General features: G+C 37.2%; 1 protein-coding gene across 5 annotated transcripts in view; it reads right to left on the reverse strand.

Moving 5' to 3' along the window:
- SEPTIN9 (septin 9) overlaps nucleotides 1-26,066 on the reverse strand; it is a 406,717-nt gene that overhangs the window by 132,605 nt on the left and 248,046 nt on the right. For all 5 annotated transcript variants that reach the window (XM_074225079.1, XM_074225075.1, XM_074225078.1 and 2 more), the window contains one exon: nucleotides 8,301-8,957. In XM_074225079.1, coding sequence (XP_074081180.1) covers nucleotides 8,301-8,957 — 657 coding nt within the window. The remainder of the gene's footprint in view (nucleotides 1-8,300; nucleotides 8,958-26,066) is intronic.

The following is a 26,066-nucleotide window of genomic DNA, read 5'->3' on the forward strand; positions in this document are numbered from 1 at the left end:
AAAGAAGGCAATTAAAATATTAAGTGCAGGGAGGTTGGAGAAAAAAGAAAACCAAAGGTGAGTAGAATATCTGACTTGAAAACATCACAAACAACAGAAACAGAAGAAAAGGAACAGAAAAGAAAATAAGCATAATTATCAAGGAAAGATGAATGAATAAAAACCAATTCTCCCATGTTTATTATTGTTAAAATTTTTTTGAATGAAATTGAACAGATAGAAAAAAATAGCTCATCAAGGGACGAAAAGGTCCTAGGATGCTAGATTTAAAGGGAATTTAAAGAATCAGGTGGGAGAAAAAAAGAGGAAAAGTTGAACACCACCGACTAAATCCAGGATCTCTTTTTATTGTGGAAGGGATATCATTGTGGGAAGTCACAGAAATCAGGAGACAGAAGGTAAAGGGAAATTGCTCCCCTACCATGTCCACATGTAAACATTGTATTGATAACAATTTCTTTTAATTTCTCAACAAACTAGAATAGCAGGAAAATAGACTAAAAGCTTTGTAGGAGAGGACCTGGGAGGGAAAATACAATGGGGTTTAAGGGAGAGAGAATCATTGAAGAAGGGAAAAGGTGACACTAAAGAGTATTCCATAAGAGGGAAATTCTATGTCTATGGTGTGAAACAGACACCTTATAATTTGTTTTATTTGGAGAATTGGCAAATTAGGTAACCACTTCCTGTGAATTGGTATCATTCAGAATTTCATCCCATCCCAGGAGAAGGAATAAAAATCCTTGTTGAAAATGATCAAAGTAGGTGCACAGGCCTCAGGAAATGCCAGAAGTGATTTCCACCACATATGAAAATGCTTCCATTCAATTAATGCTGCCTCAATTAATCAATATTTCTTTGTGTGAGGAGGATAGATAAAAGGGAGAATGCAATAAAATCTACAAATGCCACAGATATGTGATAAAGCAGGGTTAGATATTTCTATGCCAAAGACAGTAAAAAAGAAAAAACTAAAAGAAAAGTGCAGTCCAGGAAGCAAAAGAGAAATTAGAATTGACAAGAAAAGATGAAAATAATTAAGCAAGCGGAGTGTCTTGAAGAGGGTCATAATAGAAGATTATTTAAAATAAGAAGACTGAGTAAAATAGGTGGAAAGGTTTGGGTTTTTTTTTGAAACACACTTAAATGGGCCAGAAAGGAGGAGACAAAAGAGAAGGATAAGTAAAGGAATGAAAGAATGAATTAATGGATTTTTGATGTTATTCAGTTGTTTCAGGTATGTCTAACTCTTTCTAGGCCCATTGGGGCTTTCTTTTTTTGTTTTTATTGTTTTTTTGTTTTGCAAGGCAATGGGGTTAAGTGGCTTGCCCAAGGCCACACAGCTAGGTAATTAAGTGTCTGAGTCCAGAACTGAACTCAGGTACTCCTGAATCCAGGGCTGGTGCTCTATCCACTGCACCACCTAGCTGCCTCCCATTGGGGCTCTCTTAACAAAGAAACTGAAATGATTTGTATTTCCTCCCCGGCTCCTTTTATAAATGAGGAACTGAGGCAAACAGGATTAAGTGGCTTGCTCAGGATCATAGTGCTAGTAAGTATCTGAGGCCACATTTGAACTCGGGAAGATAAGTCTTCCTGGCTCCAGGTCTAGTATTCTTAATCTAATGCACCACCTAGTTATGAATAGATGGATAGATGAATGGATGAATGGATGGATAAAAATGTAAATAAATGAACAGACAGAAAGTCAAACTGGCAAACAGAAAGAAAGAAAGAAAATTAACTTGAAATATGACAGGTAGGAACAAGAGAGCCTATCCAAAGTAGGGTAAGCAAAATTACTCTGCAGAACAAAGAACTGGCTTAAAAAATGAAAGGAATAAAAATCAGCACAAGATAAATAAATGATAAATTCTGGCCTAAGAGTAATAACCTTAAATGTAAATGGTTAATCAACCCAATAAAATGAAAGTGGTAAAATGGATTGTTTTAAAAAATAAAAAACACATGCAGAATTTTTTTGTAAATGAAGCCCAAAGAGAATAAATGACCCACCATAGATTACTTCTATCTTGGAAAAAGCAAAGCAAGAAGAACCCAAAATATCAGAAGCCCAGACTACTGTCCTTTTCTTTATATCCTGTTTCATTTGGAATCCAGGGTGTTTCCCAAAACATGAGCCAAGAAGGACCATAAGGTCCTAAGTCTACCACTCAAGTCACTTCTAGAACTTCAATGATTCTTGATTCCTTATCCCATATCTCCCAAATGCTTTTAATTTGGGGAATCTGAGAAATTCTTACATGTATTTACCACTTCTCCTGCCCTTATCACCTTCTCACACTCTTTTCGCCTATGGCTAGTTCTACCTTTGACATAGCTGTGAATACAAAACACTACAGAATTTTCTAAGTCTGTATCACTGAGCAATTACAGCTGGGTGAATGCATTCTAGAATCACGGGATGTCAGAACTGGAAAAACAAGGATGATCTCGTTTCTAAATTAGGATAATAACAATAATAACTTGTACCTATAGGGCACTTTTAGGTCTTTTAGCTGCCTAGCTTCCTTTAGTTACAACTCTGTGATGAGGGTATTGAAAATATTTTACAAATGAGGAAAGCAAGGCAGAGGATTAAGTGACTTGTTCCCAAGGTCACAGAGCTAGAATGGCAGAATCAGGGTCCAAACTCAGGTCTCCTTATTAAGGATAGTGCTTTTACACTGCATCATATCAGTCACATGAGTAGCATAAACTCTGAAGCTAAAGTATTTTAAAGACATCAAAGAAAAAGAAAAAGAATTCATAGGTATGAAAATATTTATAGAAGTTCTTTTGCTAGTAACAAAGAATTGGAAATTGAGGAAATATCCATCAATTGGGGACTGGTTGAACAAGCTATGATATATGAATGTGTTGGAATGCCATAGTGGTATAAAAAATGATAAAACAAATGGCTTCAGAAAACCCTGGGAAGACTTTATTTGAGCTGATGCAAAGTGAAGTAAATTGAATTAGGAGAATATTATATACAACAATGGCAATATTATAACAACAATCAACTATGAAAAAGTTGATTATTCTTATTAATACAATGATCCATGACAATTCCAAAGGACTCATGATGAAAAATCTTAATCCAGACAGAGGTTAGAGAGAGAACTGGTGAACACTGAGTGCAGACTGAAGTATATTTTTTTACTTTATTTTTCTTGCTTTTTTTTCTTTCATAATATGACTAATATAGAAATAAGCTTGGCATGAATTCATATGCAAAATGGGTTTCATATTTCTAGACTTCTCAATAGGTGGGGGAATGGAGGGAGAGGGAGAAATGAGAACTGAAAATAAAAATTAAATAAAATAAAGTACAGCACAAAAAAAACAAGTTGAATAAGTAGACGGTTCAAATTAAAAACAAACAAAAAACTCTAGAGCCAACAAGGCACATGAAAGGGAGAAGAGAAAAGCCAAGTTTCATATTTATTGCTTTGGATGACAAAGCAAAAGTCTTCTAAAAGGCACTTCCTTATAAGGAAGACTTGGCAAATTTTGACTGCATAGAAGTCTGAACTTGGAAGACAGGCTTCCATCGTAAATGGTCAGTGAAGTAGAAATCCAAAATTTGTGCAAAAAAGGTTTCCTTATCACACATCACAGATCATCACTATATGAGCACTAGGGACTGGGAAGAACAAAGAATAGAGAGAGAGTAATAGAATCATAGATTTTTGAAGAAACCTCATCTAATCCCACCCCCCACAATTTAATAGATGAGGAGGGGGGGGCAGGAAAAGTAATTTGCCCAAGCTCACAAAGATAGTAAGTAAGATTTGAACCAGGTCCTCTGACTCTGGATCCATTACTCTATCTACAATACCAGGGAAGTTCCCTGAGGTCTGTCCTCCACAAGTGATCCTACTTCAAACTTCAGGAACAATAATGATAATAAGGATAAAGTGAGAAAGAGAAAGAAAGAAGGAAGGGGAAAAAAACAGCTGGTGACTACAAGGAGTCAGTATCATAAAAGAAAAACAAGATAGGACCAGTGTAAAGCAAGGATCTAGTTTCACCCTGGCCCCAGGCCACAAAAAATTATTAGGAGCTGGCTCCATGGGGGAGGGGAAAGAGTCTTCAGGGCACTCTGCAGAAAGAGGGAAACCCACTAGACCTAACCTCTTTCTTGTTTTATTCTACTCCCATGGTACATGCCCCATTTTTTAACTATATTGACCCTCTCAAATCCACTTGCTTTCCTTTGTCTTTCAAATTGAAAATTTTGCATCACATTTTGCATAAAGAATGATAAACAGTGCTGCCCATATTAAGAAATGTCCACTTGAAAACTCAGTTTAGGACAGACTTTGCAAAATGAAAATGAAGGCTAGGAAGGCATTTAGATGAGTCATTCCATTTTCTGCATTTATTTGCCAAAATCCTAAACAACCACTGCTGCTGTTTCAATGTCCAGTTAAACAGGACTGCCTAATCTACACTACTATAGTTGTAAAGGAGAAAGATAAGGATAATCTTTACACCTGGTCCAGTATAGCCATGTGGCAGACTAAGGAAGACAGTAGTTAAGAGAACACTGGATTTGTTAGAATTCTATCTGTCCTACACCCCAACTTTCCTCCTCCCTTCCTATTCTACAGGGCTGTGACACTGGCTTCCATGATTTTCCTTGAGGAACTGTCCTCGAGGCTGTCTCCACACCTGGCCTGGCATTTTTTCCCTCTTCTCTACCTGAGTTTCCCTGGTCTTCCTTCTAATACCAGTTTAAATCCCACCTTCAGTAAGAAGCCTCTCCTAATCCTCCCTAATTCTAGTGCTTTCTCTCTGTGGATTAATTCTAATTTATCTTGTAAATAGCTCATTTGTAAATAGCTGTTGGCTTATTGTCTCTCCCATAGACTGAATTTCCTGAGAGCAAGAGATATCTTTTGTCTTTCCCTACAGCTTAGTATACAACCTAACACATAATAGATGCTTAATAAATATTTATTGAATTATGACTTCATTACAAGTCAAATACTACATTTCCTTCCCAGTTTCCCACTGTCCAGTGATTATGAAATCTGCTTCTTCGATGTCAATCATGAAATATTTATTGTGCTATGCCTTGACTGTTTCAAGCTAGTACAGTAAAGTATTCTAGAGTCAAGCTAATTTATTTCTTTCCCCCAAATCCCCAAACTATTAGGAACTATTGTTTCCTCAGTGTTCATGGCAGCTCTTTCACTACCCAGGCTTCTATGGGACCTAACAGTACTATATCTAGAGTTCTCCTTAATCATTACAAATATGACAATATTAGAATTCTAAAATTAAGAACAATATTTTTTACTGTAAAGTGGAGGTAAAGGTTGAAATTTTATTCTTTCCACCTTCTCTCTCTCTCTCTCTCTCTCTCTCTCACACACACACACACACACACACATACACACAAACAATTGTTGAATAGGTGATAATTAGCCATATTGTCCATACCTGCATGGTCCTCCCAACCTAACCCCACCCCATCTTTAAGACAGTACTGTCAGTTTGAGTCTGTTGAAGATAAAGTCATCAGTCAAAGAAAAACTTAGATCTTCATCTCATGTGAGGGAGGAAGGGATTTTCTATTGTCCTACTTTTCATTAGCCATGGCATAGACTCCAATTTCCACTTCTACTTGTGGGATGGGGCTCCAGAAGGCAAATATTATCTTAATTTCAAAGGCACCCTGAAGATCTGCAATCCTAACATCATAACTCATTAGCCAACAATCAGTATGCTTCCCTTTAATAATCAGCTAGTAGATACATTTAGTTTATAGCAAAAGCATTTGCCAAGATTTAAAAAGAATAATTATAAAATATTCCTTCCATAAACATTTTGAGTCAAAAAGGAGCAAGTCAATGAATGATGATTGATCAAGCTCTCAAGATGACATGTAAATCACACGGTTCAGTCAGTTTGAATCAATTGAATCAGAGGAAGAAAACAAGCAGTCAGAAAGAATTTAGCTCTTCATTTCTTAAGAGTGGAGAGGAAGGGATTATCTCCCTATCTTGCAATCCACCGATCATGGAATCAAAGAGTAGAGCTACTCACTGGAGGAAACAACTCCTCCAAATAAGAGAGTCAGTTCAACAAAGTAAAGAAGTGACCAGGTGTAAACACATTAACACTTCATCTCTGATTACGTCCTATGGCTACATTTACTCAGCTGGGGTAGTGTAAAAAATCTTTCTCTTCATCATACACACATATAATGCTTTATAATTTACAAAGGACTTTCCACAGAATTCCTCCATGAGTTAGATAGGATTTTCTATTTTACATGTAAGAAAACTGAAGCTCAAATAGGTAAAGTGATTCATCCATTGTTATATAGCTATTAAGTGACAAAGCCAGGACTAAAATCCATCTTGTGACTATTAGTGTGGAGTTTCTTTTTAACTCACCACTACAGGCTGCCTACTTTTAGCCAAGCCTCAGTGTCCCAAAAGAAAGAATTTTTGCCACCTGTGTGATAGACCTTTTGTCATTAGAAAATCAAGTCTGATGGATGCTCTAAAGGCCACATCCTGTCTGAAGATTACAGCTGAATTTAAAAACCTTGCCATTCAGAGTAACAAAGATCCAGCCATATAAAATTAAATGGCTTAACAAATAGAATATCACCACTGGGAAGAAGTTGCCTTTTCCAACCTGCACTGGAAATACCCTGACTTCACCTTCCTTTCAATGCTAATAGCATTGGAAAGGGCCTAGATACAAGCTGGGTCTCTACAGGCAAATGTAACTTGGTCACAAGGAAAACATGATTCAGTTTTTTTTGATCATACAAAGAAACCAGAAACCTGAAAATAAGAGGGACATCCTTTAGTCCCTAAGGAACCTAAAGTTTAAAGCCAGAGATCATGTAAAGGTAAGTGACCAGTACCCAAGAGGTTGAGAAATAACTGGAAGAATCCCTTGGGGTATCTGACTTCTACAGATATGTCAGCCTATCTTCTGGTTCAAGGGTCAGGTAGAACACAGACATAAACACTGCCTGGGATTGCCCACTTCATGTCCACTTTGGACAGGAAGGTTGGCACTATATCCTCCCATTGCTTCATTTATTTTTCTTTGTTTTGGTTTTTGCAAGGCAATGAGGTTAAGTGGCTTGCCCAAGGTCGCACAGCTAGGTAATTATTAAGTGTCTGAGGCCGCATTTGAACTCAGATCCTCCCGACTCTAGGGCCAGTGTTCTATCCACTGGGTCACCTAGCCGCCCCACTTCACTTATTTTCTATCCTCTTATCAGAGGTTCTTACTCAAGGTTCTCAGATGGGATCTTAAAGGTTCATTTTGACCTTCCCATCTGCATGCTGGCAGGACTATACCTCATTCTCATAGGTCTCCAAAGCAAGGAAGGGACTTTTGAGGTCAATCCAGTCTCATCTCCTAACCAATGTAAAATATAAAAAACCTTTCTATGACAACCTCACTCAGCCTCTGCTTAAAAATTTACAGGAAGAGGGGTGGCTAGGTGGCGCACTGGCCCTGGAGTCGGGAGTACCTGAGTTCAAATGCGGCCTCAGACACTTAATAATTACCTAGCTGTGCGGCCTTGGGCAAGTCACTTAACTCCATTTGCCTTGCAAAAACCTAAAGAAAAAAATTTCCAGGAATAGAAAATTCACTACTTTGTGAGATAGCCTGTTCCACTGTTGGGAAAATACCCAAAAAAGATTCTGATACATCTTGATTTCCATATTCTATATCATCTTGGGCTAACACAGCTTCTCTCCCCTTATTATTTATTAGCATTGAACAATCTTTAGAGGAACAAATGGTTTTTATTCTTTTTCTAACCTCTTCCATGCCTCTTCTGTGGCAAACAAAAGATTTTATTCAATCCTGAATTAATATTTAGGGTTTTCCAACCACTGATATTTTGAATTAAGATCAGCTTGTAGCAAATTTCCATCATTCCACAACACTTTTGTTATCAAAGTTTCTTACTTCTTAAAAACTTACTCTTTTATCTTACAACCTGATCTTCTCATTCTTTCTGCTTATACCCTCCCATTGACACAAATTTTCTCCTGTGTTCCTGATCTACACCACCAAATACCTATTGTATTTTGGGACTATGAAGGGTATAGCAGTTGGGGGGAAAAAAAGATATGTTTTACCAGTCTTCACTATAATTTGAGTTAAGATATACTACCTAATTTGTCTCCACTGGAAGACTGTCATAAATTCCCTGTTACATTCCCTTCCTCCAGAGTTCCACATACAAAACAGTTCTGGTGCACCACCCACACCAAAATCCAAGGCCCAGATTCTTTCCTACTCACCCTCCAGGCTCTTTGGTGGAATATCAGCCACCACAGGCTGAGACTTGAGTTCCAATCTTTTCTGCTGAGGAGAAGGTGGAGCATGTTCTGAATTTTCCATAGGTCGAATAGGTGGGGGTGAAGCATCAGCTGTCTTGGTGACCTGAATCTCAACACGCTTTGGGACTGACTCAGCTAGAGGCACGGCAAATGGATCTGGTCTTCGTTGGGGCAGCTCAGGGATCTTCGACACTGGAGCATCCATCCTCCTAAGGGAGGGTTCCTGGGGTTTGACTACTGTAAGCTCGGTTCTTCTGGGTGATGGCTCTGGGGTCTTGTGCCCCAGCACCTCAGCTCTTTTGAGGTTGAACCGGGATGGCCCTGTGCCACTAGAGTTCTCTACCTGCTTTGAAGAGATATCGATGGAGATCTCCGTCCTCCGTGACACAGGCTCACTTTTGGGTCCAGAGAGATCAATTCTCCTTAGAGAGGGCTTGGGGGACTTCTGGACTGGGGAGTCCACATGGCGAGCAGATGACTCAGAGTTCTTCACACCAAGGTCCTGGAATTTCTGTGTGGAACTGGCAACAGTGGTGCGGAGGAGTGGTGTCTGGATCCGCCGTGGTGGTGTAGAGTTGGGTGTTTCAACCTCCTCTACCTCAAAGGATCTCTTCAAAGCTGAAAAAAAGAAATCAGAATGTGGGTAAGTTGCTGGTACTTGATCCTCATTTTAATTGGCACCTCCTGCCAAAGAAATGGCAGGGCCCTTACTGGAGTAAATTAGCAGAACACTAGGTTGAAATTCTCACATTTTCTCAGGCTATAACAACCCCTTTTTCTTCCCTAACAGATACCAATACCACTTACCCAAAAGAGAAAAAATTTAGCACCACCAAACATAGAATCATAGACCTTATGATGACAATGACAATCCTTTCAAACTTGCAAAGTGCTTTATATACATCAGTTCATTTGTTTCTCACAACAAAACTATTAAGTATCATAGCTTTTGTTATCCCTATTTTTATAGATAAGGACACTGAGGTTCAGAGAGGCTTTCTCAGAGTAACAGCTGGTAAGTGTCTTGGTCTTAGATTGGATCACTTCCTGTGATTGCTGGCAAATAAAATGCCTTATTCAGCATCTGACTATAGCCTGAAGTCTCTACAGGCTTTTCTTTGGTGAGCTTATGCAGCAATTCCATGCAATGACCCAGCCATCTCCCCAGGGAAATGCTCTGAGTGGTTACTCACTTCTGAAAAGGGGGTTGGGAGCCTGGGGGTTGGGGTAGGTCTGTGAAAGCTCAGCCTTCCAAACACATGCACTTGTCAGAGTTTCTGTAACCACTCTCAGAAAAAGAGAACCAGCTGCTTCCATTTAAAAGGACCAGAAAAACCATCCACGTGGCAGCTACTCTCCTCAACAAAGAAGAGAGTCTTATTGCCAGCTTTGTCATTTTGCTGGGACTCTAGGACACTGATTTGGGAGTATGGAGAGAACCATTCTGTTTTTAGAGGATTCCCTCCTCTCCACCCCCTACCAACTTAATGAAGTTTTGTACAAAACAAAATAATGAAATACCATTGCCTATGTCTTTGTCCCCAGCTCAGTCCCCATCACAGACTTTCCTGATTTATTGCAAGTCAATTCAGGATGTTGTAGACAATCAGTTGCAGATGACAGGGATGGGGATGGTGCCCCAAGTAGAAATCTTTACAAAAGGAGGCATGGGGGAAGATCAAAGGTCTATCCAGAAACATAAAAGGGCAGAGTGGGAGGCCAATAGAGAAAAATTCTCCACTCTACAATCCTTTTGGGCAATTCTTAAACTATCAATTAACATAAAGAGTACTCCTCCTCCCACTTCCTGTTACTCCCCAATTCTAGGTTGTCTAGAACAGAAGTATAAATGGGCTTATGCAGGAAATTGTACAATAATCTTCCAGTTGTTCTCCCAGTCTCAAATCTCCCCTTACTCCAGGCCATTTTCCACTCAGTTGCCAAAGTGATCTTCCTAAAATTTACTCCACTACTCAAGAATCTCCAATGGCTCCCTATTACCTCCAAAATCAAACAGAAAATATACTGTTTAGCTTTTAAAGCCCTTCACAATCTAGTTTAAAATTTCCTATCTTTCTAATCTTTCTACACATTTTTGCCTTCCACTAATTCTATGATCCAGTAACACTGGATGTCATGCCTATAATTCTCTCTGTCTCTCTGTCTCTCTCTGTCTCTCTCTGTCTCTCTCTGTCTCTCTCTCTCTCTCTCTCTCTCTCTCTCTCTCTCTCTCTCTCTCTCTCTCTCTCTCTCTCTCTCCCTCTCCCTCTGCCTCTTGGCTTCAATGACTTCTTTCGAATCCCATATTCTGCAAGAAATCTTTCCTGGTTTCTTTCAATGCTAGCGTCTTCCCTCTAAGACTACCTATAATTTAACCTGGGTGTGTTTTATTTAAACAGCTATTTGCAATGCTGCCCTCCCATTAGATTGTAAGTCCCTTGAAGGCAGATTATTTTTGCCTTTCTTTTTATTCCCAGGGTTTAACCCTTAATAAATGCTATTGACTTGGAAAAATTTTAGTAGAGAAGCTGAATAATGACAAGATTCCAACTCAGATATATCTAATTTACACCAGATGGTCTCTGAGGTCCCTCCAAATTTCAAGATTCTGTAATTCCTCTCCTATGTAAGAAGTAATTGGTTCTGAAAGGTCTTCACAAAATCATAAAATGTAAAAGATAGACTGTCCAATCAATCCCTTCATTCTGATGAAAAGATTAATGAAGATAATTCATTCTGATGAAGATGAGTATACTGGAGAAGGGAAAAGGTTTGCCCAAGGTAGCAATGGCAAAGCTACTATTGGAACTGAAATCTCCTGATTCCTAGATTAATATTCTTTTTTAATTGATATAACTTTCTATTTTTTAAATTCTGAACTTGTTAAACATCAAACATGATGCTAAAAAAGATGCTAAAAAATTGTAACATACAATTTGAATTTCTTTCAAAATATCTTTCAACACAGTTTCAAAGCTTTCCTTCCTATCTCCCTCTGAACTTCCATCCCTTCTGTGCATCTAAAAATGTTTCATTAACTCTCTTCTTCACATTGCAACTATTTATCCTTCTTCCCTTCTAAATTTGTACTTCCCTTTAAATTTACAAAAATGTAACAATATAAATGTGTAAACAAAACAAATCTGTAAACCTGCCAAATCCCCCCCCAAAATGTCTCCATCAATATTTTGAATCTATCTTCTCTCTTTAAAATCAGTTGCTTTATCATCAATCCTCTGGTGTTTGCTTGATTATTAAATTGAGTTATTAAGTCTTTCAAATTTATTTTTCCTTTATGATTTTATAATTATAAATTATTAATATGAATTTCTCATTTAACTCTGGATTAGTTCATACAATCCTTCCAAGATTTCTCTGAATCTATCTCTTTCCTAATTTCCAATGACATTTCTTCTATTTAATGTTATTCCATCACATCAATAGACCAAAATTATTCTGTCATTTCCCTAGTTGGTACCTATTTTCTTTCCAGTTCTTTACTATGACGACAAAAAGTGGTTTTGTTGTTGTTCAGTCATGCCCAAGTGACCCCATGGACTTTAGCACACTAGGTCCCTCTATCCTCTACTATCTCTTGAAGTTAGTCCAAGTTCATGTTTGTTATTTCCATGACATTATTCATCTCATAGTCTGTCATCCCCTTTTCCTTTTGCCTTCAATCTTTCCCAACATCAGGGTCTTTTCCAATAAGTCATCTTCTCATTATATGGCCAAAGTATTTAAGCTTCAACTTCATTATGTGATCTTCCAGTAAAAAAACTGAATTAATTTCTTTAATATTTTATTATTATTTAATATTTAATAATTAATTTCTGTACATGGGATTTTAAAAATTCTACTCCAGCACCACAATTCAAAAGTATTGATGATGCAGTATTCTGCTTTCCTTAGTCCAATTACCATAGCCACACATTGCTACTGAAAAAACTGTAGCTTTGACTAGACAGACCTCTGTCAGAAAAGTGACATCTCTGCTTTTTAGTATCCTGGGGAACCTTTTTTCTCCCAAGGGTGATTTGGACATGTATATTATCATTGTTAGGATATATTTGGTCAAATATAGTTCCTAGAGTTATTTAACTTTGAGTTCCCCCTGCTACAGCTACCTTGGGAACACCAGACCAAATGATTTCTCAGGTTTTATATGGCCTACAGACTCGATGTTCCCCACCCCTGTCATATAGGAAAAAGAACTAAATAACATCCATTATGATTATGAAGTGAAGGTGATGAACAGTTTTAAAGAAGTAGATTTGGTAGATAGAATGCCCAAAGAATTAGGGACAGAGGTTTGCAATATTGAATAGGAAAACCCCATTCCCTATTCTCTTTAAAAGAAAGAAAAGCAACAAAGTAAAATGGCTATCTGATGAGGGTTTTACCAATAGCTGAAGAAAAGGAAGCAAAAAAGTAAGGGAGAAAGGGAAAAATATACTGAATGTAGAATTCCAGAGAATAGCAAGGAGGGACAAGGTTTTCTTAAATGAGCAATGTAAAGAAAAAGAAGAAAACAACAGAAAATGAAAGACAAGAAATGTCTTCAAGAAAATTATAAATATAATGGAAAAATTTCAGGAAAAATGGGTATAATAAAATAATAAAATAGCAAAAATGCTACTACAAATATTTTTGTATACAATGTGATCTTTCCTTTTTTTTGTTTGACCTCTTTAGGTCAAAGTGTATTACACTGTAATAACAAAAGCAGGACCTATCTTGCTTTCTTATCTGTATCTTCAATGATTAGCATAATATTTTCCACACAGTAAGCATTTACTAGTAAACACTTCCCAACCTCCCTTCTCTCCCTCCCTCTTTAACTCTCCCTCCTTCCCTTCCTCATTTATTCCTTATTTCTCTCTCTTTTCCTTCTTTTATTCTTTTTGTCCTTCTTCCTTCTTTTCTCCTCTTCCTTCCACAGTTCCAAATTATTTTCTAGAACAGCTATCCAAATTCAAAGTTCCAAAATAAGCATTGCTCTGCTTATTTTCCTGAAGCTCCTCCAACAATTGGCAATTTCTTTTCTTCTCTTTTTTTTTTACCGTTTTTGCCAATCTATTGGGCATAGCTGTGTTAATTTTCATTTATTTTATTATTAGTAATTTGAATAATTTTTTCATAGGACAGTGAATGAAATTCTTTGAATTTTTATCTATTAGGGAATGGCTCTTATTCCTAGATATTGAAATAGTTTCTTATATATCTGAGATAAGAGAATTTTATCAGAAAAATTCAGCACAAAATTGTTGTTTTGTAAAAACCAAATTAACTGTCTCCTTTCTAATTTTAACTGCATTATTTAATGGTCACCTAAAACTATGGGAAAAAAAGTAGTTTTATGTTCCCTTTATCTTCTGTGATCCTTTCTCTTTCCTCTGTTTATCATGAAAGCTTGCCTTTATTCATTATTGGAGAAAATATCTTCACCTTTGTGCCTGGAATTTCTTTATGTTGTGACCTTTAATATCTGGGTCATGTATCAATTTACAGTGTGTGTGCATGTGTGTGTATGTGTATAGATATACACATATGTATATATATATATATGTGTGTGTGTGTATATATATACACACATATATAAATACATACACATACTATTTGGTTTATTATTTAAGATATGGATTTAACCCTCATTTTTGCTTTCCAGTCTTCTTTCTCTAGTTTTTGATTTCTCTCTCCATTCTCCCCACAATAGTGATTCTTTACCCAAGTAGCTGAATTCTTTGAGTTTACTGAAGCACAATGTTCATTTACTCTGTATGTAGAGAATTCTATTTTCACATGATGCTCCTTTCCCTGCCCCCTCTGATTATCTGTCATTTAAAACATAATTCATAAAACACAAGTTTCTCAAAAAACATTAGTAGTTTATTATTACTCTATTATCACTAAGCTAAAATACAAACTATACTATTAAAAACTTAAAGTCCTTCAGAGTCTGGTCTTTAGACTTATTTTTCATTATCTACCTTCACACATTCAATGTTCCAAAGAAACAGAACTGTCCAGGGTATTCTATCTCTATGGAATGCTCTTTTGCACATGCTATCTTTCATATCTAGAATTTACTCCCTACTTCCCTCTAGTCCTTGAAATCAATCTCTAGCTTCCTTCAAGGCTTAGCATAACCAAATCTCCAACTCAAGGCCTTTCCTAAATCCTCTGAGTTGTTAGTATATCCCACTTCATCCTGGATTATTTTGCATTTACCTCATTTGTATTTTATATTCACTCATCTGCATGAAACTACTTTTTTCCTTAATTTTAAGTGACCATTAAACAATTAAGTTAAAATTAGAAAGGAGACAGTTAATTTGTTTTTTAAAAAACAACAATTTTGTGGTGAATTTTTCTGATAAAATTCTCTTATCTCAGATATATAGGAAACTTAGAAAGTGAGCTTCTCGAGATCCTGTACAGCTTCAATGATATTTGTAGACCTATTCCAAGAACTTGGTAGAATGTCTAGAAGACAATTAAAGACTGATAAATGCTTACTAAAGGACTCAAAATTCCTTGCATTTAGGAACTTTATCCCATTATGACTATGGGGGAAACACCTTGAGGACTTCATCAAAGGGTTTTCTAGGAACTGTGAGTCAAGACAGGATGATGATCTAGCAGAGCAAGCAGTAGAGGGATTAGAGACCAAAGTATGGTCAAGTAATAGGTGCAAGAAGAGTAAGGCAAAGTGGAGGATAGAATGATGAGATTATGCTTAGATAAAGCAATTTCAGAGTTCATGAAAATAGAGGTAGAACAAATTGGTCTTTGGTAAAGGAAGTAGAACATCATTAGGATGATGGCAGGATGAAGAGTGGAACCATCCTTGTGTAGGGCACAGATAATTAGAAGAATAGAAGGTGAAAAAACTGAGAAACTATGAGAGGTTTATGGTTGAACAGAAAATATTAACATGTATATTTGAAATTCTCAAATATAAAGACAGGAGCTCTGGTGGAAAAGAAGATAATGAGCCAAGTACTAAATTCTTGATAAAGGAGGATGCTTTTTGCAATAATCAACTATGAATAGCACAACTCATCTCAGCATTACAGTGATCCACAACAATTCCAAACGACTCATAATGGTAAAGCTATCCAAAGTCAGAAAAGAACTGATGGAGTCTGAATGCAGATCAAAGAATATTATTCTCTATTTCTTTCCCTTTTTTCATCATTTTCCCCTTTGTTCTATTTTTTTTCTTTCACATGACTAATGTAGAAATATGTTTTACACACTTGCACATGCATAACCTATAGTAGATTGCTTGCCACCTTGGAGATGGGGAAAACGGAGAGGGAGGAAAATTTAGAACTCAAAATCTTATTTAAAAAATGAATGTTGAAAATTGCTTTTATAGGTAAATGGGGAAAAAAATCCAATACCATTTATATTAAAAAGGAGGGTGCTGAATGATTGTGGCAGAAAATTGTGGTAGGAAGTCTAAAAGTAGCAATAAAGAGCAAAAAAGTAAGACTACTCCCCATGTTGTGATCCTGTATTGAGGGCATAAAAAAGGGCAACTAGAGCTGGAAAAGGTATCCAGGGAACACATGTCATTCAGGTTCTACAATGAAGTTGTTGATTATGGAAAGGGAAATCCAGAGCATACAGGGAAATGGGGGCAGGCATTCTTTACACAACCATCAGTTATCATCATATGGGTTGAAACAGAAGCATAGAGAACTTGAAGTTAAAAGAAACTTTAAAGATATGGCCAACCTTCCCATTTAACAGAGAAAATGGAGGCCCAGAGGAGGGAAGCAACCTGCTTCCAGAGAGTTCAGAACTAATTCTCTGGCTGGAGAATGGTGGTGATGAGACCAGTCACAATGATGGACTTGAAGCAGACTCTGGCCAGCTGACTGATACATGCCATAACTCAGAAGAGAATCTAAGAGACAATGTATTATAGTGAAAAGAGTAATAGAAATTGAAGGCAAGGAGCCTGGGTTAATATCCCAGATCTGCTATTCATTGTTGTCTTCCAGCCTTGTTATACATTTTCACCATCCTGTATTCTGTGGTCCAGACAGACAGACCTTTCCTGGCTTTTGCATTGCAAGTTGAGCAATGCTGAAATATACTAACTAGCTCCTTGCCTGTGCCTCTTAAGAGTTCCTATTTCTGGGGCAGCTAGGTGGCACAGTGGATAGAGCACCAGCCCTGGAGTCCAGAGGACCTGAGTTCAAATTCCACCTCAGACACTTAATAATTGCCTAGCTGTGTAACCCGGACAAGTCATTAGCCCCATTGCCTTAAAAAAATAATTTTTTTTAAAAAAGAGTTCCCTATTTTCTCAAAATTCATCTTTCAAAGGTCATCTTCCTGATACCTCAAATGATATGTTTCTTTCTCCCTCATCCTGCCCCCCCATTCAGTTGTGTCCAATTTTTTGTGACCCCATGAACCATACATATAGCTCAACAATGCTGCCCATGGGGTACTCTTGGCAAAGATAATGGAATGGTTGCCATTTTGCTTCTCTAGCAGATTGAGACAAGCAGAGGTTAATCCTAGGGTCACACAGCTAGTAAGTATCTGAGGCCAAATTTAAACTCAGGCCTTTCTGACTCCAGGAACAGTATTCTATCCACCTAGCTACCTTCTATAATTTATTTACATTTTCACATACATGTCCCTCTCAGTAGAAAGTAATGTCTTTCTTGAGAGGCAACATGTACATCAAAATATAAACAAAGTTATGCAAAAGAAATCCAAGATTACTTTGGGATGGTGGGTAATGGGAGAGAAAGGAGCTAGCAGTTAGGGAAATAGGGAAAGGATTCTTGTGAAAGATGATCCTTGAGCTGAGTTTTGAAGAAAACAAGGAACTTCTAAAAAGGCAATGCTTGGTATACTGTGGGCATTATGCCATTTGATCTCCTTGAGAATGAAGGACCAAGAAGTAACTTTAATAAGATGCTTTGGAAATGTCACTTCCCCTCTCTAGGTCTCAGTTTCTTCACCTGTAAAATGAGAAGGTCGGAAGGACAACTAGGTGGCACAGTAGATAAAGCATTAGCCCTATAGTCAGGAGGATCTGAGTTTAAATTTGGTTCCAGACAATAATTAGTTGTTTGCCCCTGGGTAAGTCACTTACCCCTGATCACTTCTTTTTTAAAAATGAGAACCTTGAAATAACTGACCTCCAAAGTCCTTTTCAGCTCTAAATCTGACCTCATGAGCCCAAGAACTCTAAATGAAAGCCTAAATACCCTTTCATAGGATCATCCAAATGACAGATCAGATGTTATCTTCATAAATTAAATAGCCCATTATTGTTAGGCCAACCTCCTTCTTGGCTACACCATAAAGTAGCTATTAGACTTAACAAGATTACAAAGGGTTCCTGTTCCTGCCTCACTTTTGAAGCAAAACTTTCCCCAATGTCTACAGATGTTCCAGGCAAATGAAAAAATGGAATATGGCCCTATTTAAGGAGGTATTGTGTGAGACTCACAAGAGTCCATTGTAGACCTCTTCTCTGACTACAGCACACTTCTCCCTCCACAAATCTCCCAAAGCTTCCTAAGGCTTCCTTAATAACGTACAATATACATGGTGCCAGAAAGTCACCCTGAACCCTGGGATAAATATTATTAAAAATAAAAGCCTGGAGATCAAGTTCAAATGAAAGTATGCTTGTAATTTTTGTGGCACAGGAAAACCCCCCCAATAGAGATTGAGCCCACTGTTTTGAACTCTGAAAAATGGAATTCTAAGGCCTAAGAGAGAAGTAGCCTCTATACAGTAAATATGCTCTCCCCTGAGCCAAGCAAGGCAATCTGCTACAACATATAAGCAGGATAAGAAGATGGTTAAGAACACACACACAAACACACACACACACACACACACACACACAAAGACTGACAGAAATTCATCCAGATAATATCCCCTGCAGGCTTACTGAGTGAAATGATAGTGAGAAATGATTGTTGATATAAAAACAGGAGGAATCAACTTATTTTTAAAATAAATAAATTCAAGTCAATTGTAAAAATTAAAGGTAGGGTGCTAGGTGGTGCAGTAAATAGAGTACCAGCCCTGGAGTCAGAAGGACCTTAGTTCAAATCTGATATCACACACTTACTAATTACCTAGCTGTGTGAACTTGGGCAAGATGTTTAACCCCATTGCCTTGCAAAAACCTAAAAAAAAAAAATTAAAGTAACATTCCAAGGATAATAGGAAGAACACTGAAAGTCAGAATTAAGTTCAAATCTTAACTCTGTTATAGACTCCTTGTATGACTCTTAAATTAGTTACAACTTCTTTGGAATTCAATTTTTTTTAGGTGTTTTTGCAAGGCAAATGGGGCTAAGTGGCTTGCCCAAGGCCACACAGCTAGGTAATTATTAAGTGTCTGAGAACTCAGGCACTCTTGACTCCAGGGCCAGTTCTCTATCCACTGCGCCACCTAGCCACCCCTGGAATTCAATTTCTCAAGAGGAAAATGAAGGAATTAGACTCAATGATTAATCATCCTTTTGTGCTTAAGGCAGGAAGAGAGAATGGCATATAGCTCTAAAGAAATTTGGAATTGTCCTAAGAAACTTACTATTCATATCTTTCAACAGAGAGCTCCCATCACAATGAGATCAAAGGTAGAAATAAGGATCATAAATAAATAAATAAATATATATATATATATATATATATATATATATATCACATTTTCATAATACTTGGGACAGATGCTAAAAACTATAAGAATTTATATGTAGGTGAAAAGAACCGGAAGCAGAAAATGAACACAATACAAAAAGGCTATTAAATTCGGCTAAAATGTAATGACCAATTTTGGAAAAAACAATGAAACCCATTTCCCTCCTCTTGGTAGGGAATTGGAAAACTACAGGTATAGAGATTACTGTCTATAATTTTGTCTATTTTGTGAAACCATTTTTCTTTATTATAATGAAGGGCTCTGGAATGGGAAATACAGAAGGAAAAAGCTGTTACATAAAAAGTATCTATATAACTTTTAAAAATTTAAACAAAACATTATGAGATAAACTCCAGCTCTAAGCCCTGTCTGCCATAGAGCAAAGGAGAACCTAATTTGATAACTTAAGAAAGAAATGTTTTCTCTATTGTTGAAAATCTTCAGGCAAAGTTATATGGTAATTTGGGGGAGACTTGTATTGGATAGGTCTTGAGGGGAAAAATGACCTTTTAAAAGTGTTTATTCTCCTAAGAAAATTTTGAAATTCCTTATAGGCACTTATATGCTTCCATTAGGCATTTAATAAGTGCTTCAATGTATCAGGCACTGTGCTAAGAGTAGGGATCAAAGAAACAAAAAGAAGTCCATCCGTGCAAAGAATTCCCATAGGAGAAACAACATGCAAACTATTATGTACAAATAGGAAATGGTAAACTGGGAGTAACCTAGAGGGAAACAGCTAGTATGGAGGAAGAGCAGGAAAGCCTCTTATAGAAAGGAGGATTTAAGATGAGACTTCAAAGAAGCCAAGAAAACTAGGAGTCAGAAAACAAGGAAGCCAGGGGTCACTGGATCATAGAATACATAGAGGGGAGAAACCTGTAAGACTGGAAAGGAAGAAGCCATGTTTTGCAAGCTTTAAAAGCTAAAAGGAAATACATATACACACACATACCATATATATACATATATATATATATATATATAAAACATATACATATATATTCAAAATATATATATGAGATGGGTCAGGGGTAGCACTAGCAATTGGAGGGATCAGAAGAGGCTTCACTTGATGAGGGGGGTATTAACAACTGTAAAGGGAAGCCAAGGGAGATCAGAAAAATCTTCATGTTAAAAGGGAATGCACACCAAGCATAGAAAAAAGCCTATACAAATATAAAGGCCCCTGTCTCCCAACTCATTGGGAAAAAAAGTTAATTGCAAATAAAGGCAGGAACTTTGGTTCTCTCTTCTCCCTTCTGTTGATCCCACAGGGGAAGGGAGGGAAAGAATAATGACTATTGTCAGCTTCCTAAAGTTGCTTCTCTGTCCCTTTCTGCTATGACCCATCTTTCCTTCATTTCCTCAAATTTTCCCAGTGGAAGGGATAGGAATCTGGCTAAAGTTAAAGGACAGAATCATTCAAAGAATAGTGTCAATGCCGGCTCCTTTTCTCTTCGTATTTCCAATTATTTACAGGCCACAGGACAATGACAAGTGGGTCTGACTTCAAGTGGCTCTCCTGGTCCTGACACATGTTCTAATGGGTGGGTGGAATACTCATATTGTTGGATTCTGCAATGAATGTTCCGCACACTATGCCTCAGTGTTCAAAGAACACTGGGTTGGAAATAGTAAGCAGGCTTCAAAGTCCTATTAGCTCTAATACTCCTATACCTCTAATACCCCTAAAATTCTTCTTAAAAGAATTTTAAAACATTTTTAAATCTGCACCTCCATTTTCCTCAATGCAAGAGAGCTTACAATATGGAAACTCCCTCCTACTGATGCATATTTTGGAAAGTCAACTGAGACACTAAGTTAAACTACTTGTCACCCCACTAGTAATATGTCAGAGCTTGCTTGCATCTGCTTGACTCTGAAGCAGCCCCCCCAACCCCAATCATCATCATGCCATGCAGTCTCTCCAAATAAATATAGGGTATAAGTACAATAATCAAAGATAATACTAAAAGACTTGTAATAGAAAATACCATACATATCCAGAGAAGAAACCATGGATTTAAAAATTCAGATCAAAGCTTACCATCTTCAATTTTTTAAAAGTTGTTTTTATGTATTTTTTTCTAATGTTTTTCCCCCATTTCAATTTGATTCTTCTTTAAAATGTATTTATGTTTAACAGAGTTATACATGTATAACCTATATAAGATTGCTTTCTGTCAAGGAGGAAAAAAAAGAAAGGAGGGAGAAAATGTGAAACTCAAAACCTTAAAAAAATTATTGGAAGCAACTGTTGCATATAGTTAAAAATAATAAATTAAATATATAAATTAAAAATTAAAAACAAATATAAGCTCAAAAGGATGGATTCTAAGGGCAGGCATTCCAGCTACAGAACTCTTTCTCTCTTCTCTCTTCTATTCCTTTTCCCTTTCAATTGTTTTCTTTGCCTTGTCTTCCTGTTTCCTCTCAACCTCTCTGATAAACTGAGCTACACTATATTCAATCAATCAAGTAAAGATATCAGCGAGTAGTTACTGGATACCACTACATGCGCAAGCATACTTAGCAAAAAAAAAAAATTCACTTAAAATTTGGAAATATTCGTAGATGAAGGAGATACTGTAATTCCAAGTCACTACCCTGCAAATTAGTAGGAGATGGCTCTGAAACGAGCAGGGAACCACCCTTGGGAGAGTAATCCCTGCCAAAGTAAACAGTTGTGACAGCCATCTTGGAAAGATCTTTGCCTGCATGCTCTGTTCTGATTTATTTTGACAAATGTATTTTGCTTTGCTTATTTAGTATACTGCTTTCCTCCACATGAAAATCCCTGATGGGTTTGGATTATTGAACTCCAAAACTCTAGGGCTGAGGAGAATATAGCCCACACACCACCCTCCTCTACCTCCCCTGGGTTGGGGGAAGGGATGCTGCTAAGTATCACTTCCCATGAGACAAGGGACCAGGACCTGAGTCTCTGCTCTCTCTCTGGATTATCCATGTGAGAATGAGCTGTTCTAATATTCTCTCTGGCTTTGTTTTCTAGATGGAGCCAAAAGAAACAAACCAGACCTTCTGGCTGCCTCCTGCTATCCTACTGGCTAGAGAACTGGGAAGCTGGAGCTAGGGTTATATACTAGCAGAACAGGGCAACTCTGGTGGCATTACATGCCGTCTCATAGTAACATATCTTCAAAAGAAAAAGACCAAAAGCACATGAAGAATTTTCACTGGTATACAAAGTGTAATTGTTTACAAAGGAGAGATGATTGGACCCCCTGGCAGTCTGAACTTAAGATTTAGCAGCACACATGGAAACAAGTGGTCTTTTGAATTTCTGAGGGTCTCATTTTCAAAATTCATTTTCATAATATCTCTCAAAAAACACACTTTTATAATAAATTGGCAAAAGAGAAAGAAAATGGCACCAATCCACAAAAGGAGCAAACCAGCACCATCTTCCTTCCTGCATATAAAATAAACTGCCCAGTGTTTAAAATAAATATGATCAGTATCTTTTATGACAAGCCCTCAGAAATAATTTCTACCCTCTGGGAAGTAGTTTGGTATGTATCTTCAAAGTTACTATAGGATCTAATAGGCAATAGAACATGCTGTCTTATGACTGCCCTAAGCATTCTGGCCAACTTCCTAAAAGGAGCTTTATGAAATCTAAAGTCAATCATCTTCTATGATTTATCAAACATGAAATGACCAAATAGGCCCCTAAAGAGGAATATTAGTCCAGCAAAAAGGAATCTCAAAGGCAGCAGCAGGCCACCAGATCAAATAATTTTGTGCACTAAGTAGTTATCTTCTTCAGAAGGCCAACAGAGTTATGCAAGGTGATATGGTTGGGGAGATGAGGAGGTGTTTATAGATCTCTACTACAAACCATTTAATCCCTCCTTGTTAGTTCCTGCTCCTCCCTCCCCCTATTCCTAACCTTCATTTGATAGCAAAAGATGGTTGTTAAAACTTCAAAGTCTATTTCTTTCTCAGTTTTCAGAAAGAGATTCTCAGAATGACACAAACACAAGAATCAGAGCTCATGTTTTATACTGGGCACTATTAAGATCTTTGTTACATGGAAACTACTAATCCAGGAAACCACTCCTTGTAGAATATAGTACATGGGACCAAAATAAACCTATCAAGTGAGACTGCTCCCTACAAGAACCAGGGAAATGTGCTCACACTCTGTCTCTCTGTCTTTCTGTCTCTCTGTCTCTCTGTCTCTCCGTCTCCCCTCCCCCTTCCTTTCCTCCCTTCCTCCCTGTCACACAAATAAACACACAGAGCATCATCCTTCAAAAGCTTCTTGAAAGACAATTTTTAAATATAATAAAATAAAGCATCAGTCTTCCCTCAAATTATCTGTCTCTCTTCTCTGGGTTTTGGTATTGTAGGGGATTATTCCTGAAGACTTTAAAAGAAATTCTCAAAGATTTGGTTTCTTTATTACTAAGTAAAAGTTAAATGACTATGAAACCATTTTAGAAAAAAGTCAAAATAACAATCTTGGTTCCCCCCCCCTTCTTTAATGCTAGCTGCTCATTATCACTACTAAGAACAGAAGAGGAGGAAATGGGTTTTAACTATGATAAGAGAGATGTAGGTTAGATAAAATGAAGAATGTCCTGACCTGGGGTAGTTAGACACAAGAATGGATTAATGGAGGAGATTGTAGACCCATCACTAGAAGGGTCTCTAAGATAACAGTCTTTTTCTCAGTCCTGGCATACTTTAAATGTAGTTTTGCCTGGAGGCAGGTGAGAAACCAGATGACCTTTCAGAATCCTTCCTGTGCAGGTCATTCTAGAATAAATGTTGAATAGTATGGAGGTATGTCTCTGGAAGGTGAGTTCTTAGAAATTAAAACTAAAGATTTAAGATTAGTATCAACAAAATACTTAACTTTTGAACCCAGGATAATGCAAAGTCCAAGTCCTCAATAATGATTTTAGTAGGCATAAAATATTTCTTCCTCCCCCACTTTCTCCTCTCCCCCCCAAAAAGGTAAGAAAAATAATTAAATGCCCCAAGGGGTCCCAGTCCAGGTGGAGCCCCCAACCCTAACCATTAATCACAAAAAAGCCAAGATGAACAGATGGGCCTCACTCAATTGTGGCCTAGAGGCCAACAGATGGATTCTACTCAGGTCTGGATGAGCTATAGAATAATTACAGGGGCTGATGACCCTGGAGGACCAAAGTTCAGGCCCAGGTCAGATCAGCACCTAGGAACTCAGACCACAGATTAATGCTTTCCCCAATCAAAAAAACTGGTCTGTATCATTCAGTAGATACAGAAGATTGGAAGACTAAGGTATTCATTCCTTAGCTAAGACTCTAGGTTCAGATTGGTCTATTAAGAAGTCCCTGACTAGCCAGAATGTTTCCCTTTTGAGAGGCTGTATGGCATAGTTGATGAAGAGCTGACCTTGGTCCTGGGAAGACTAGTTCTGCCCACACCAACTGTGTGACCACAGGCAAATCACTTAATCTGGTATCAAACTCAAGGGATGACAACATGTAGCCTTACCTATATTTATAGGGAGAACTGCATATTGACTTTGAAAATCACATACTAACATTATCTCTGTCCTATTGTATTCTTATTTTTTTTACTGTTTTTACTATTTTTACTATTTACTACTCATAATTACATTTTAATCTGCTTCCTACAGCCCTATTCGAGACCTCTGCTCTAGGCAACTGTAAAACTCTAAGTTGTAAAGGAAGTGTAAACCTGCATTATAAGTACAAGGAGTTTTTCCATACAAGTGTTCCCTTAGCAATGAAATCTCAGGTAGTTCCTCTAACATTGAAAATTCTACTTAACATGAGAAAAAGGGGTTTGGGGAGAGTAACAGGTATTTTAAAGTTGCATCGGGTTTTTCTTTATAACTTTTTTAAAATTAACAAACTTTTTTTTCTCCCTCCCTCCTAAATAAATCTTGGTAAAAATATGCAGTTAAGCAAAACAAATTTCTCTATTGACCATGTCCAAAAATTATGCAATCCTTTCTATATCTTGAGTTCCTCATCTATCTGGCAGGAGTGGGTGACATGCTTCATCACTGGTTCTCTGGATTCTGGACTCACTTGATCCAAGTTCTTAAGGGTTTCAAAGTTTTCTTCACAATGTTGTTATTACATAAATTGTCTTCCTATTACTGAATAAATTGTTCTCCTAATTCTGCGCTGATCACACTGCATCATTTCATATAAATCTTCCAAGATTTCTATGAAACCTATCTTTCATCAATTTTGTGGTGCAGCAATATTTCATTACATTCATGTATAAGCATTGGTTCAAGGTAACCCCTTTGTTAGTAACCCCCCTGATTTCCAGTTCCTTACCATTACAAAAAGTGCTATAAATATTTTGTTATATATGGGTCGTTTTCCTATTTCTTTGGAGTGTAAGTCTATTTAGTAATATGACTGGGTCAAAGGGTATGAAGAGTTTAAGTAACTTTGGAAATGTAGTTTCGAATTGCACTCCAGAATGGTTGGCTCAGTTCACAACGCCACAATCCAACAATGTATTATATTGACCACAATCCTCCAACAACGACAATTTCACTTTTTTTTTAATTAACTTTGCCCATATGAGTATGAAGGGGCACCTCAGAGTTGTTTAAATTTTTAACTCTCCAATTATTAGTGAGGGTCAGTTTGGTAGTACAGTAGATCAAGCACTAGGTTTGGATCGAGGAAGAAGAGTTCAAATCTGGCCTCAGAAATTTGAGCTGTGAGATCCTGGGCAGATCACTTAACCCCTATTTGTCTCAGCTCTTCATTTGTAAAATAGGGGACATACTGGAGAAAGAAATGGTAAAGCATTCCTGTATCTTTTCCAAGAAAACCCCATGGACAAAAAAAAAAGATTCATGGGATAATATGATAAGACATATCAGACATGACAAAACTCAACAACAACAACAAAAACTAGTGATTTGTAATATTTTTTTATATTGCTATTGATAATTTGAATTCCTTCCTATGAAACTGCCTGTTTATATTGTTTGGGAATCATCATTATCACTTAAGAAT

The sequence above is a fragment of the Macrotis lagotis genome, chromosome 2, assembly GCF_037893015.1.
Source record: "Macrotis lagotis isolate mMagLag1 chromosome 2, bilby.v1.9.chrom.fasta, whole genome shotgun sequence".
Taxonomy (NCBI): domain Eukaryota; kingdom Metazoa; phylum Chordata; class Mammalia; order Peramelemorphia; family Peramelidae; genus Macrotis; species Macrotis lagotis.